Raw genomic sequence first — 12,089 nt, forward strand, 5'->3', positions numbered from 1 at the left:
TCCCACGGACTTCATCGAAATCCCCAAATCGCCAGCTGACTGTAACTGATCATGGCCAAGGAGGAAGCAATTAAATCAACTGCCTTAAATTAAAGACATTCCCTTGAATGGAATTAAATCACATCCAATGTTTGTCCTGGCCGCGCTCACCAAAACTCTGAAAGCTCCAGCGTGCGGCCAAAGCTGCTCCCGTCTAGCGGAAGGGAAAGCTGAAACGCTGGAAACCAAACGCAGCTCAGAGGTCCAGAACCAAGAGACCCATCGGGCTGAGCCGAACCTTGGAATTCCTGGAGGGAGGCCTGCTTCAGGCGTTGGGGGGAGTTAGACGGGGCGGGGGGGGGGCGGGACGCAGGACCTGCTGAACGGAATAGGGAAACCCCGGCAGGGAGCAGACGCTCGCCAGGCGGACCGATGGCTCGTCGGAGGGAACTTTTCAAGCCCTGTTCGCGTCTCTTCCTTCGCGTCGGAGATTGAAAGTCGCGCTTCCTCCCCCGCGCCTCAGTCGTCTACTCGGGAGGAGGAGGAGGCGGCGGCGGCGGGCGTGGCTGCTGGGCGCCCTGCCCCTTCAGCGTGGAGGGTTTGCCGCGTCGTCGGAAAGACGAGCCGGCGAGGGGGGAGGGAGAAGGATGCCATGTGAGTCGGGGAAGCAAAAGGCAGGTGGAAAAGCCAGCAGGATGGAGAGGGGCCGAGGGAAGAGGAGGAGAAAGAGCCAGCGGCGGCGGCAGAAGCTGTTGCCGCCACCGCCGCCGCTGTTTTCCCCGGCCGCGCTCTTGACACTGTCCAGCTCTCCAAAGCGCAGCGCCCCGTAGACCCGGCAACTCTTCTAAACTTGGGCGTAGGCGGAGAAGCAGCACCCAGCCGAGGAAGCGGGGGGGATCCGCGTTCCTCCAGTTGCCTCCCCCCCCCCCCGCCTTTCCCGGATGGCTTAGAGAAGCGGCGGGGCGCCGTGGCCGAGGCGGGGAGCGCGCAGCGCTGCTCGGCGAGAGTCCCCCGCGTGCGCCCAGGGCGCATCCCGCGGCGGAATCGCGGGCGCTGCCTGCCGCCTGAGCCCGGGCGGGCGGACGGGCGGGCGAGGCTCGCCCTCCATCCTCGCTGCCGAGGGAACGGAGGCTCCGGGAGGCTGGCGCCAGCGGGCAGGAGCGCGGCGGAGCCGCTCAGCCCTCCAGCAGCTGGGCCATGCCGGGCTGACCCGCCGCGGGGCTCACCCCTCTCCATGCCGTGAGCACGGTCGCCTTCCCTGTCCAGCGCGATGGCCGGGGCTCCCGGCGGGGACCACTCCATGCTGCCTCCGTCCGCGATCCCCGGCGGCGGCGGCGGCGGCGGCGAAGCCCCGCGCGTGGAATTCGTAGCCCTCACCGCCGTGCACACCGAGAAGAGCGACGCGAGCCCCGCCGCCGCCCCCGCCGCCGGAAGCAGCCCCAGGCGTCTGGGGCTCCTCGGGACTCCCTTACCGGCCCCACCGGGGGGCTCCGGCGCTCGATCCGCGACGCAGAAGCGTTATCGCCGTCTTCAGAACAGCCTCTACAATGTGCTGGAAAGACCCCGAGGCTGGGCGTTCACCTATCACGCCTTCATGTGAGTCTTGCCCTGTTTCCCCCTCTCCGGTCGAGAACTCTTTCAGGGGTCCCGGTCGCTCCCTGGATCTCTCTTGGGCTGTCAGCGGTGCTCCCCCCACCTTCGCTCCGCGCGTCCGAGTCATTCAACCCCTTCTGGTCTGGTGAGAGGGCCGCAGTTAAGGAGAAGGCGTCCCGATGGCTGTGTTCCCACAACGCAGGGAACCTGCTCACCGGACTGACCCATTTTCTAAGCCGGGCACAGTTCAACAAACGAACCCGACTGGTTGGGTTCGTGCTCGTGCTAAACCTCAAAGAAATTAACCAAGGTTAACACTGGCCAAGCTTAGTATGTGTGAATGTTGCCCTTAGATCATTAAGTGGCCAGGTAAGTGCCTTGCATGAACGCAGCCACTATCTTTGTGTTTTCCTCCGTGACCCTCCTCCCCACCGAAATTAAGATGCATGTCAGATTATTCCACCATATAGTTTAAACCTTGGGGGAGGAACTTTTTGGTGGGGGACATGGTGGTTCATTTGTACGACTGTAGACACACATCACAGCAAGACCTCTGTGACTGTTTAATTTCTTGGTTAAATGTTGGGTAAGTATATATAAAAAAACCGTTCTCTTAGGACAGTGCTCCATCTATCTGATGAACTGGCGTTGGGTCTAGAAAAGCTTATGCAACAATTCTTCCAAAGGCCTTTACAGCGTCCTTACAGACTATTGAAAAGCGCTTGCAAGTTGCTCTTGGTAGGATCCTATCGTTCAGCCGGGCCAAGCACCGGTCCACACCTGTCCGTTTGTTCATGGGTCTTGCCTTATTCCTGTAGGCAGAGGAAAGTTCAGCAGGCATGCTTGTGCGTGAGAGCGGCGCCTCTGAGTTTTTCACACGGGAGCCTTGGATGAGGCTAAACTGCACAGCTTCTGAATGGGAAGCTCCTGCTAAATCCAACCCAAAGGTTGGAACCCAGCCTTTCCCAAAAGGATGCTCACCAGGTGGGCTGGACCGCAGCTTCAAAATTCTTAGCCAAGATGTCTGGGGGTCATCAGACGGGACAAGATTTATTAGCAAGGTCTCCTTCCCTCCCCCCATCACACATCTATAAAATTTAAAAAAAACAAAACAGTTTTCAGTCAATTCATTCTGACCGCTGAAAAGAAAAGGGTAAGTGCCCCCTCCCTGGCCCCCTCCCCACATCTCTTGGGGGCCTTTTCTCCAACTTTTAAGAAGCAGTAGATAGGTTAGCTGCTCCATTGTTGAAGCAAGGCAAACCCCAATGCATGGAAAGACTGATTTCTTCTTTGGCAAAGTACGTCCTCTTTCTTCCCCATTCTTCTGTGGCCAGATACACGTTCCTGGTTATGACCTTTGCTTGTGTAATCTTGTGTGGCGTCCCACCCCACCTTGAAGTGATTCCGACATGCAGGCGACTACCATGATTTTTCTGCTCTGTCTAACTGGTGGCTGAAGTGGCAAGATGATTCCGGGGAAGAGCCTATATCTGTATCGTATCATCAGACTCAGATTATTGTCCTTGGGAGGGAGAGCCTGGCTTGATATCCTGGTTTAGGATCTCATAAATCTCTGCTGAGTGCTGGAGGATCATGGGGGACATAGTCCACCCTGGAAAATCTGGAGCCTAGAAGCCACTCTTCTTGCTGATCAAAGGATCAAAAAATCATTGGCACAAGGATTGTTCTATATAACTCCGAAGCTCACGTGGCTTTTAACGGAGAGAAGTCGAGTCAGGAAGGTGCCCTGGGCTTTAAGAGTTGTGCGAATTCCAGACAGTGACTCTGACTGCAGCCGCGCAAGGCACTTCACCAGCTCAGTTACAAACCGAGCTGCTGTTTTCACTCAACGTGCTAAACTAATTGTTTTTGACAGGTTGATTTCTTTCTTTGTGGCTTAACCTGTTGTATGGACTTGGTAGGTTGGGTTAGTTTTATGTATCCACATTGATGAATTTAGTAACTGAGTTAACTTGGTTGGGCTGTGTGTTCCCAGTCTTTCTCCAATAAACTTTCCACCAAGTTTCACCAGATGGAAGATATTGGAAAAAGCTAATCAGGTTCTCCAACGATTGCGTTTTAAAAAATGCCTTTAAAGATGGATTGAGTCTTATATTTTGGTGCAGCCTTGCAATCCCTGTAGCATCCCAGATGCTTTCCTATTTAATCTCCAGCTCAGATGTTTCCAGATATATATTGTAGCTTCATAGGAAAAAAAAATATTTATCTGCAGTGCACCCGCACTGATAGACACAAATGCGTAATTACTAGGATTTATTTAAATTTGCAAAGCGATTGAACATCCAGTAACCCATCCAAAGTAACCTAGATAAAATTAAAATTTAGTTAATTTTGACTCCATTGCTAACTCTTCAGTTATAGTTAATTAATTGGCAGTGGATATGAACAAGCATAAGAAAAATAAACATAAAACAGTGGCTGGTAGATGCTCCCCCCCTTCCCCCAGCAAGTCTTTTTTTAAATGCCACTCCTAAAAAAATTAGATATTTGCACCAAAATGGTTTCAAAGTTTTGAACGAGCACTAATCCAAAAGTAATTGAATTGGTGGTGGGGATGAATCTCATCTCCCATTCTGCTTCCTTCCAGCCTTCTCTAAAATTAAATCAGCTCGCCTTCAGTTAGCAACCTCATTCATTTCCTAGCGCTATCTCCAGACAATGAATTTAAGATACCATAATGAGTTCAACATTTGGTGGCTGATGGAAGGAGGCCTAGAGAGTGGGGCGGAGGAGGAAGAGAAAAGGAGGGGAGGAAGAAGATTGGAATGGGGAAGAAAGAAGCTGGAAGGGAAGGAGAGAACTGGTAGAAAGAAGGAAACAAAGAAGTGAGAGCAGACAGAGCTGCTGCGGAAAGATGGCTTTCACCATCCCTTTGCTAAGCAGGTTCTCTTGAAGTGCCTGCTTACTGAGTTCGCTAATTTCTTTTGAGTTGCACAGCACTCTGATCCGTAATAAAGTAATTAAACAGGTAGAGTTTATGCAACACATAAAGCTGCAGAAAGGTAATCCGAGTTAACTCCTGGTGCAAATGCAGCTGCTGGGTCCTCTAGTGATCTGGTTAGACTGATTTGGGCTGCCACTTTCCCTGTGCCCGGATTGATTTAGTCTCCCCCATTCTCTTTCAGATGAATGGGATGGAGAACCCGTGCATGTCTGCATGATCCTGGATTCCAGGTCCCGTTTGCCTTAGCCATCCTGGCTAACGATTTGAAACAAAGTCAGCTGCAGTCCATCGAGGGAATGTTTTTATGATCTAGCTGTTGAGTTTCCAAGTTGTGAGGTAGGCCCCAGAAGATGTGAGTTTGGGGGGAAAGATTGCCATTAATAGTCCAGCAGGGAATGATCAAACTTCAGGTCCATGTTGAATCTCAAAGTGGGGTCAGGTTCTGTCTTCAGAGGAGGTCAAGGCAGGCAGTCTGAGGACTTCTGGAGGTTGGGGTCATGGGAGTATCTGAATATCTGAAGGACCTCAGATAGCTTCTCCATAACCTATGGGCAGTGTTTGCCAAGTCAGTTACAGACCCAGTGGCTACATTTGCACAACAAGCAAATTGGTTAGGGTTTTGATTTTTTTTTTAAAATGCTTTTATTAATTGAATAATAATAAAAACCACTCAGAAAGAAAGATAAACAAAGCACAAAGTTATGAAGCAAAAAAAGAAGGAAAGGGAAAGAGAAAGAGAAAGAGAGGAAGGAAGAAGGAAGGAAGGAAGGAAGGAAGGAAGGAAGGAAGGAAGGAAGGAAGGAAGGAAGGAAGGAAGGAAGGAAGAGACAGACAGACAAAGGACATATAGAGGATTATAGGAACACATATATACAACTTGTACATAAACATTTCAATGAACGGTAGCTATATTTCATCAAAATCATTCAGCCATAAGTGATTTGTTCCTAAATTGCTAATCACACCCCCTCTGCGGACAATTGACAGGACAGTTGGGGCCATACGTTTCCCTTTCAAATGATGAAGAATAAATGTTTTAGCTCGAAACAGGCCACCGAGAATCCACTTTCTCTGTCTAGTGGTTGTGGTGAGGGCTCCAGGCTAGAAAGCAGGAGACGGTGAGTTCAAGTCCCGCCTTAGGCATGAAAGCCAGCTGGGTGACTTGGGGCCAGTCCCTCTCTCTCAGCCATATCTACCTTACAGGGTTGTTGTTGTGGGGAAAATAGGAGGAGGAAGGAGTATTAAGGTATGTTCACCACCTTCAATTATTTATAAAAATAATAAAAGCAGGATAAAAAAAACCTTTAAAAAGACTTTAAAAACATCTTTAAAAAATTCCATGTAGTACAAATATAATTCAAAAGCACATGAACCTCTGAAAATACTACATCTTGTCTGAAAATTGAGATAATACACATCTCTCCCAAAGTTGAACAACTATAGGACTGGGCAAACATATGCTTAAATGGAGCATTAATCTCATTTTATCTCCTGATGACTTACTTAAGCCTTTTCTATATAAACTCAGTGAAGCCCAAGAAATCCAAAATATTGTTTTTGGTTAAATATGATGTAACCTAAGATCAAATTAAGGTTTTGGCCCTGATGTTAATACCTTTTCCTAGTGTCTGGTCAAAACAGGAATCTCTAAATTCTTTATTCAGCCATTAAAGTTGTATATCAATTTGATAAACTTGGTTAGTTTTTAACCTGAATTGTTTGAGTCTTAGTGTGTTATGTGGAACCCAGCCCATTGAGTTAATTCCTGATTCAGTGACTGTGCAAACCAGAAAAGGGAACAAATCAGTAACCAGGTTAAACTGATGTTAAGTGAACTGTGTAATAATCACAGTTTAGAACTCGAAAGCCTCTAGTAGAAGATACGATATGATGACATCCCACATTTCATAATGTAATCGTGCAATGGCATGTGTGCATAATGGCATCATTTGCACAATGAGACATGGGGCATTACTGTCCCCCCCTCTTGCCTACCCATACAGAAGCTCATCGTGCTGGTGCCAACTTGAGGAACAATTATTTGCATTCTTCCTGCCCTTTTTTTTCCCCCTGGATTTGGTCACCTTAATTCTTGTACTGGCAGTCAGAAATCATTTCATTCATTTCATTCGTTTTGGAAGGGTCAGGTTTGGTCATGTGGGGCAGGCCTGGCAATGGAGGGATTCCTTGCAATGCAGGATGGAGCTTGCAGGAAGAGATGGCGTTTTTTTCAGCCTGCAGGGACAAACAAGCTTTTTCTTCCTATTTGCTCGCAGTTAGCTCTTCAGGACCCCGGAACAAGCTTTTAAAAGTGGTCCTGGGACACGTTTGGTAAAATTGCAGGAGAGACCTCTGAGTACCCAGTGATGCTTCTAAGCATCTTGGTTATCTTGGGTGATGTGATGGCTCAGGGGTTGGCTGGTTGAAGTCCCCCCTTAGTCAGAGAACCCTTACTCGGTTCATGGCTCAACACATCTTTACATCCTGTGTGACCCTAACCATAATGTAGTGGGGTCTGTTTGGCGGAGCATATTCTGTGAAGACATCCACTGTGTTTTGGTTAACTCAGGCTAAAGGTTTCCCATTCTGGAGTGCACAAGGAGAGAGTTTCTAGGGAATCCCCCACAATCAAGATCTGCTTGAACCTGGAAAAGCAGGGCTCTTCAAGAAGTCTTTTCAAATGGTCTTCTTTCATTGGACTTTTGCTTCTTGATTTCTTAGCATTGTGGTTATTATATTTTACTGGCCGGGTTTATTCATGTTATCATTTTATTGCATTTGTATGTTTTATGTTTTCATCTGTACTAAACAGCCTAGAATCGTATAAGGGGGCAGGATAGAAATGCCTCGCCTGGCCCTGCATGGAGGAAAGGAGCAGGTGGACGAAGGCAGCCCTTCTCTCACATATGCCTTTCTCCCCAAAGAGATATGATCTGCACACCCACACCACACACTCATTTAGCATGTTGTGCAAATCCTGCAAACCTGTGCCTCTCCTTGGTTGTATCCCATGTTCCTTCCAGCACTTCTGTGAGAGATTGTGGGGAGGGAAGGAAAGGAATAGAACAGAGAGTCAACATAAACCATCAAGAGATAGAAGATGAGTCTCTTGGTGGCTTATCTCCTAAATGGCAACACGGGTGGCAGAAAATCTGGGAAGAAACATTTCCAATCATTCAATGAGATTCTGCCTTAATGAACTCACTATAAAGAAGGCTAGGAAATTCTTCTTGCACCTTCCAAGATTCTGTATTTTCCCCAGGCTAGCATCCCGCAGACCTTCCTGAAGTCCATGGAGATTTTGCTTCCTTGGTCTTGCCCAGCTAGGTAGAGTTTAACAGCGGCAAAGATCAGCTGTTTGAGAGGTGCAGTTCAAACTCTGCTTCATTAGGAGGTGACCAGCAGATGGACAACTGGTCCATCTGACTCTTGAGTGTACCCAGAAATATGGTTCTTAGTTTTAGAGGTGCAGGAATACATTTCCCCGTGAACTTTTAGGCACTTATTATTTTTCCCATTGCCTCCTTTGCACCTTTAAAACAGAGGTTTTCAGTCTTGGCAATTTTAAGATGTATGAACTTCAACTCCCATGCTGGCTGGGGAATTCTGGAGTTGAAGTCCACTCATCTTAAAGTGGCCAAGATTGAAAAACACTGCTTTAAAACAATTCTTCATTTTTGTTCTCTTCTGTATTTTACCTGACAATGAATATACTAGTTGTTTTCTCCCACAATCCAGTCTTTCCTAACGTGGTGTCCTTCAGACATTGTAAGTCAGAGCTCCTTTAATCCACATCTGGAATGACTGATGGCATTCAGAGAAGATGAAGTGCAGGAATTATTCTAGATTAGGGATGGGGACTCTGGCCTTCAGACAAGGTTGGCTTTAGGCTAAGGCCAAGCAGGTACTGGCCTAGGGCACCAGAGCTCAAGGGGCACCGATGGTGCCCCAAATGCAAATCTTTCCATCAGTGGGAAGTGGTTCTATTAGTCAATGTGACCTAGGGCACCATATACCCTTGAGCTGACAATGCTTCAGGTATAATCCAGCCCACTGCTAACCAAGCAACTTTGACACAAAAGGTCCAAGTCTCTCCTACAAGGCCGCGTCTTCCCTCTTGAGAGGACATTAATATTTCAGTCTCCCAGAGGTTTTTTGGTCAGGGCTTTGGGGCAAGTGTCAAATTACAGTATAGGGAATAATTGTGCAATGCTTTGTCTTTTTAATCTGTTTCAGCGTTAAACAGTTTTATTCTGCAGAGGATGTTTTGTATTGCATCTATGCTCCTATATGGTATCTATACTATAGATGTGCTAAATTGATTCCTTTTATTGGCAATAAAATAATAATAATAATTTATTAAATGTGTATGCCGCCTGACTCCCAGCAACTCTGGGCAGTTTACGAATGTTTAAAAACATTTAAAAACAAGGAACAATACAGGAAACACAAACCAAAGAAACTAAGATGGCAGAGAAAACAAACCTGGATGGGAACAAAGAAAGGGGCATCAATTGCCCTCAAATACACACCTGGATGAAGAACCATGTCTTCAGGCTCCTTCAAAATACCAGTAGGAGTTGGATTTTAAATGGTTGTGTTCCTTCTTGGGACCATTCCTGAGACCTTTGTTCCAGGATGCCTTATAAATACTGTAAGTAAAATAAATAAGCACAGATTGGAGAATCGTTTAACTGTTGAGCAGTAACTCCCAATACAGCTAGTCCTCACTTAGTGACCGCAATAGGAACCAGCAACTGTTGTTAAGTGAAACAGTTGCTAAGTGAAACTGCAACTGGGGTTATGATCTTACTTCAGCTTTCCTTTGCTTTACAGACCTGAGAAGGACGTAAATGTGAGGATTGGTCACAAAGTTACTTTTTCATCACTGTCATAACTGTGAATGGTTGCTAAACAAGGACTATCTGTAGTTCTTTGGTTACTGCACTCTTCTTACAGGAAGTGTTAGAAGTTTCATGGGCGCAGTACTGATTTCTATTTTGGACGTAACTAGTCCTCCAGTATTTATGCATCCAGATAAAAAATTGCTCACAACACATTTTTTATTAGCTAATGTCCTTTCTCGTGTCCCAGGGCTTGGAAAGAGAAGGAGTTCCCATGACAATACAGCAGTTGGTAATAAGATTACCAAGATTAACCAGGAACACTGTCTTGTTCCTCATGAGAACACAATGCCTTTATTTCTTCTGCTTGTAAATGGAATGGAAAGTGAGTGTGTGGTGTGGCCTTCAGAGCCGAGGCAGAAAGGGCTTCTGTGTGTGACTGTGTAGCTCATTCCCAATGATCGGTGATTAACCAGGACTGTTTCTCATCCTGACTCTGTTACTTTTGAAATATTCAGGTCATCATTTATTTCTCATTACTGGCTGCAGCCAGCCTTTTTGCCATTTCTTCCCAGTCTTACACACACTGTCTTCTTCTTCTTGTTGTCCCATGGTCTCTTCAGTCACTCAAGAAATGTGCTATCAGCTTTCTCCGACTTGCTCCCCTCCGGAAGAATTAGACGGTAGCGCCCATGATTGCCCTCACAGCCCCTGGTTTGTTGGTTGAGCATAAAGGGAGCTGTGCTCCAACTCAGCTGAAGGAAAGCAAGTTGGGAAAAGCACCTCTGAATCCTTCGAGAAATGTCCTGTTGTATTTTGGGCATTTGGACTGATGTATTCTACATAGCCATTCATTCCATTCATGTTCTAATTCATTTTATTTGGTGAGTTTTATACCCTGCCTTTCGGTTAATTTTATGCCCAGGACTTTCCAGAAGTTCCATGCAGATAGCATTCTCTCCTCCAATTTGATCCCCACAATGACTGGACTGGGAAGTTGGTTGAGCTGACTGGTCAAAGTCACCACAATCTTCTGTCTCAGCCTAACACTGAATGCCACAAATGTTGCAAATAGGTTTATTTATTTATTTAATCAGTTTGTTGGGCTGCCCAGCTCACCAAATGACCCCGAGCAGCAGACAATACTAAAATGAAATTAAAAACCATTACAACCAGCAATACAAAAATTAAAATATGATTCAAGATTCAAATGTTTTTAGTTCTTAAGTCCCTTCCCCTTCCCCTCCCTCCTTAATGCAAGTAACATTGGATACATTTCTAAAATAATGTTTTTTTTTAATGTAGCAAACAGTTTTTGAATGGTGAAACATCACCTTTCATCATTTTCTCCTACTTTTAATATGTCTGCTTCTCAAACTGAAATGCTGCTACTATATTAAGATTCTGTTCTCAGCATTGCATTTCTGTGTATTCCTTGTTCTTTTCTTTTCTTTTCTTTTCTTTTCTTTTCTTTTCTTTTCTTTTCTGTGTTAGCACGTTTGCAAACTCAATACATCCACCATCGCATCAGATAAATAACAGTGGGGTTTCTGAGTTCCTCCCAGCTTTTAAGAAGGGGATACATTTTTCTGCTCTGAAGGTAGTTGCATTTCATGGTTTTAATAAGATACTTATTAAAGAAATCTCACCTGGCTGGGATGGACCCTAGTTCTGAGAGATTTGCTCCTTGGATTAAAACAGGACCACTAACATCACCAGCAATGAAGCTCACGTGGGGAGGCATTTCTAAAAAGTCCGTTCCGAACTGAGAAAATGCTGTTTCTTTTAATGAAAGCCGTGGATTTTTGTGAAGCGATCGCTTATTTTAATGCCTCTGGAGGAAGCAAATGATTTAAATCTAATCTCTTTTGCAGTGCATCCTTGACTAGCCAGCCAGCCAGGTTTGCAGCCCCAGTTGCTCTGGAGGCTTGCAGAAAGTTTCCATTCTTAAAGTGTCAACATAATTGAGGGAGAGCCAAGATGAGAAAGGAATGGGAGTTGAATTTTGATCATCTTGCAAATGGAAGTACATCTGCCCGGCTGCTTTCAGATTTATTGTAAACATTCAGGCTAATAAAAGGCAGGGAGACACTCCTGTTTTTTCCTCCTGTTCTTGACTGGCAGCAGTTGGATGGACATTTGACAAAATGAGGTTGCATCCTGAACATGGTCCTGTTTTTGAGAGGGGCAGAGCCTGGGGAACTCCCCGACTGGACTTGCTGCTCTGCCCAAAGATTTCGATGCGGGTCATGGTACATACGGTGGGCTGCTACATCAATCTATAAAAGGAAATGAAACAAAATCCTGTAAAATAAAAGGCATCTGTAAGTTTGGGTTAAGCGCATGAGATGGACATTTGAATTCAAACGCTGGGGAAGCTGTGACCTTGCTAAGACAGTCTTCCTGAAGCTGCCATTTCTAGCTGTGCCTTCTCCCCGTGGGCTATGGGGGTACCGGTCCACCTTGCAGAGTTGTTCTCAAGATGCCTGAGTGGTGCTGAAGAAATCCAAAGGGGCGTTCAGGGCGGGATTCTCCTCCTGGGCAACTTCTTGCCTGTCGCAAAAGTGTCTCAATGTGTCAGTTCCCTTAACAGTTTCATTCTCAGCAACTGATAAACGGGAGATGGGACCTTTCATCCGATGGAGGTGGCTGTCTGAGGCTGTAGAAATGTCAGAATTCACCGTTCTAACATCGTGTTCTGTCATTGT

General features: G+C 46.2%; 1 protein-coding gene across 1 annotated transcript in view; it reads left to right on the top strand.

Moving 5' to 3' along the window:
• Positions 1-462: 462 nt before the first annotated feature.
• The window catches only part of KCNQ4 (potassium voltage-gated channel subfamily Q member 4), a 114,013-nt gene continuing 102,386 nt past the window's right edge, over positions 463-12,089 (top strand). Inside the window, exon 1 of the mRNA XM_088153409.1 lies at positions 463-1,575. Within this exon, the coding sequence (XP_088009535.1) occupies positions 1,250-1,575 (326 nt within the window). The 5' untranslated portion in view covers positions 463-1,249. The remainder of the gene's footprint in view (positions 1,576-12,089) is intronic.

The sequence above is a fragment of the Python bivittatus genome, unplaced genomic scaffold (genome assembly GCF_059951505.1).
Source record: "Python bivittatus isolate LINGU-HERP-01145 unplaced genomic scaffold, Pbiv_v1 ctg000040_np1212, whole genome shotgun sequence".
In the NCBI taxonomy this organism is placed as follows: Eukaryota; Metazoa; Chordata; class Lepidosauria; order Squamata; family Pythonidae; genus Python; species Python bivittatus.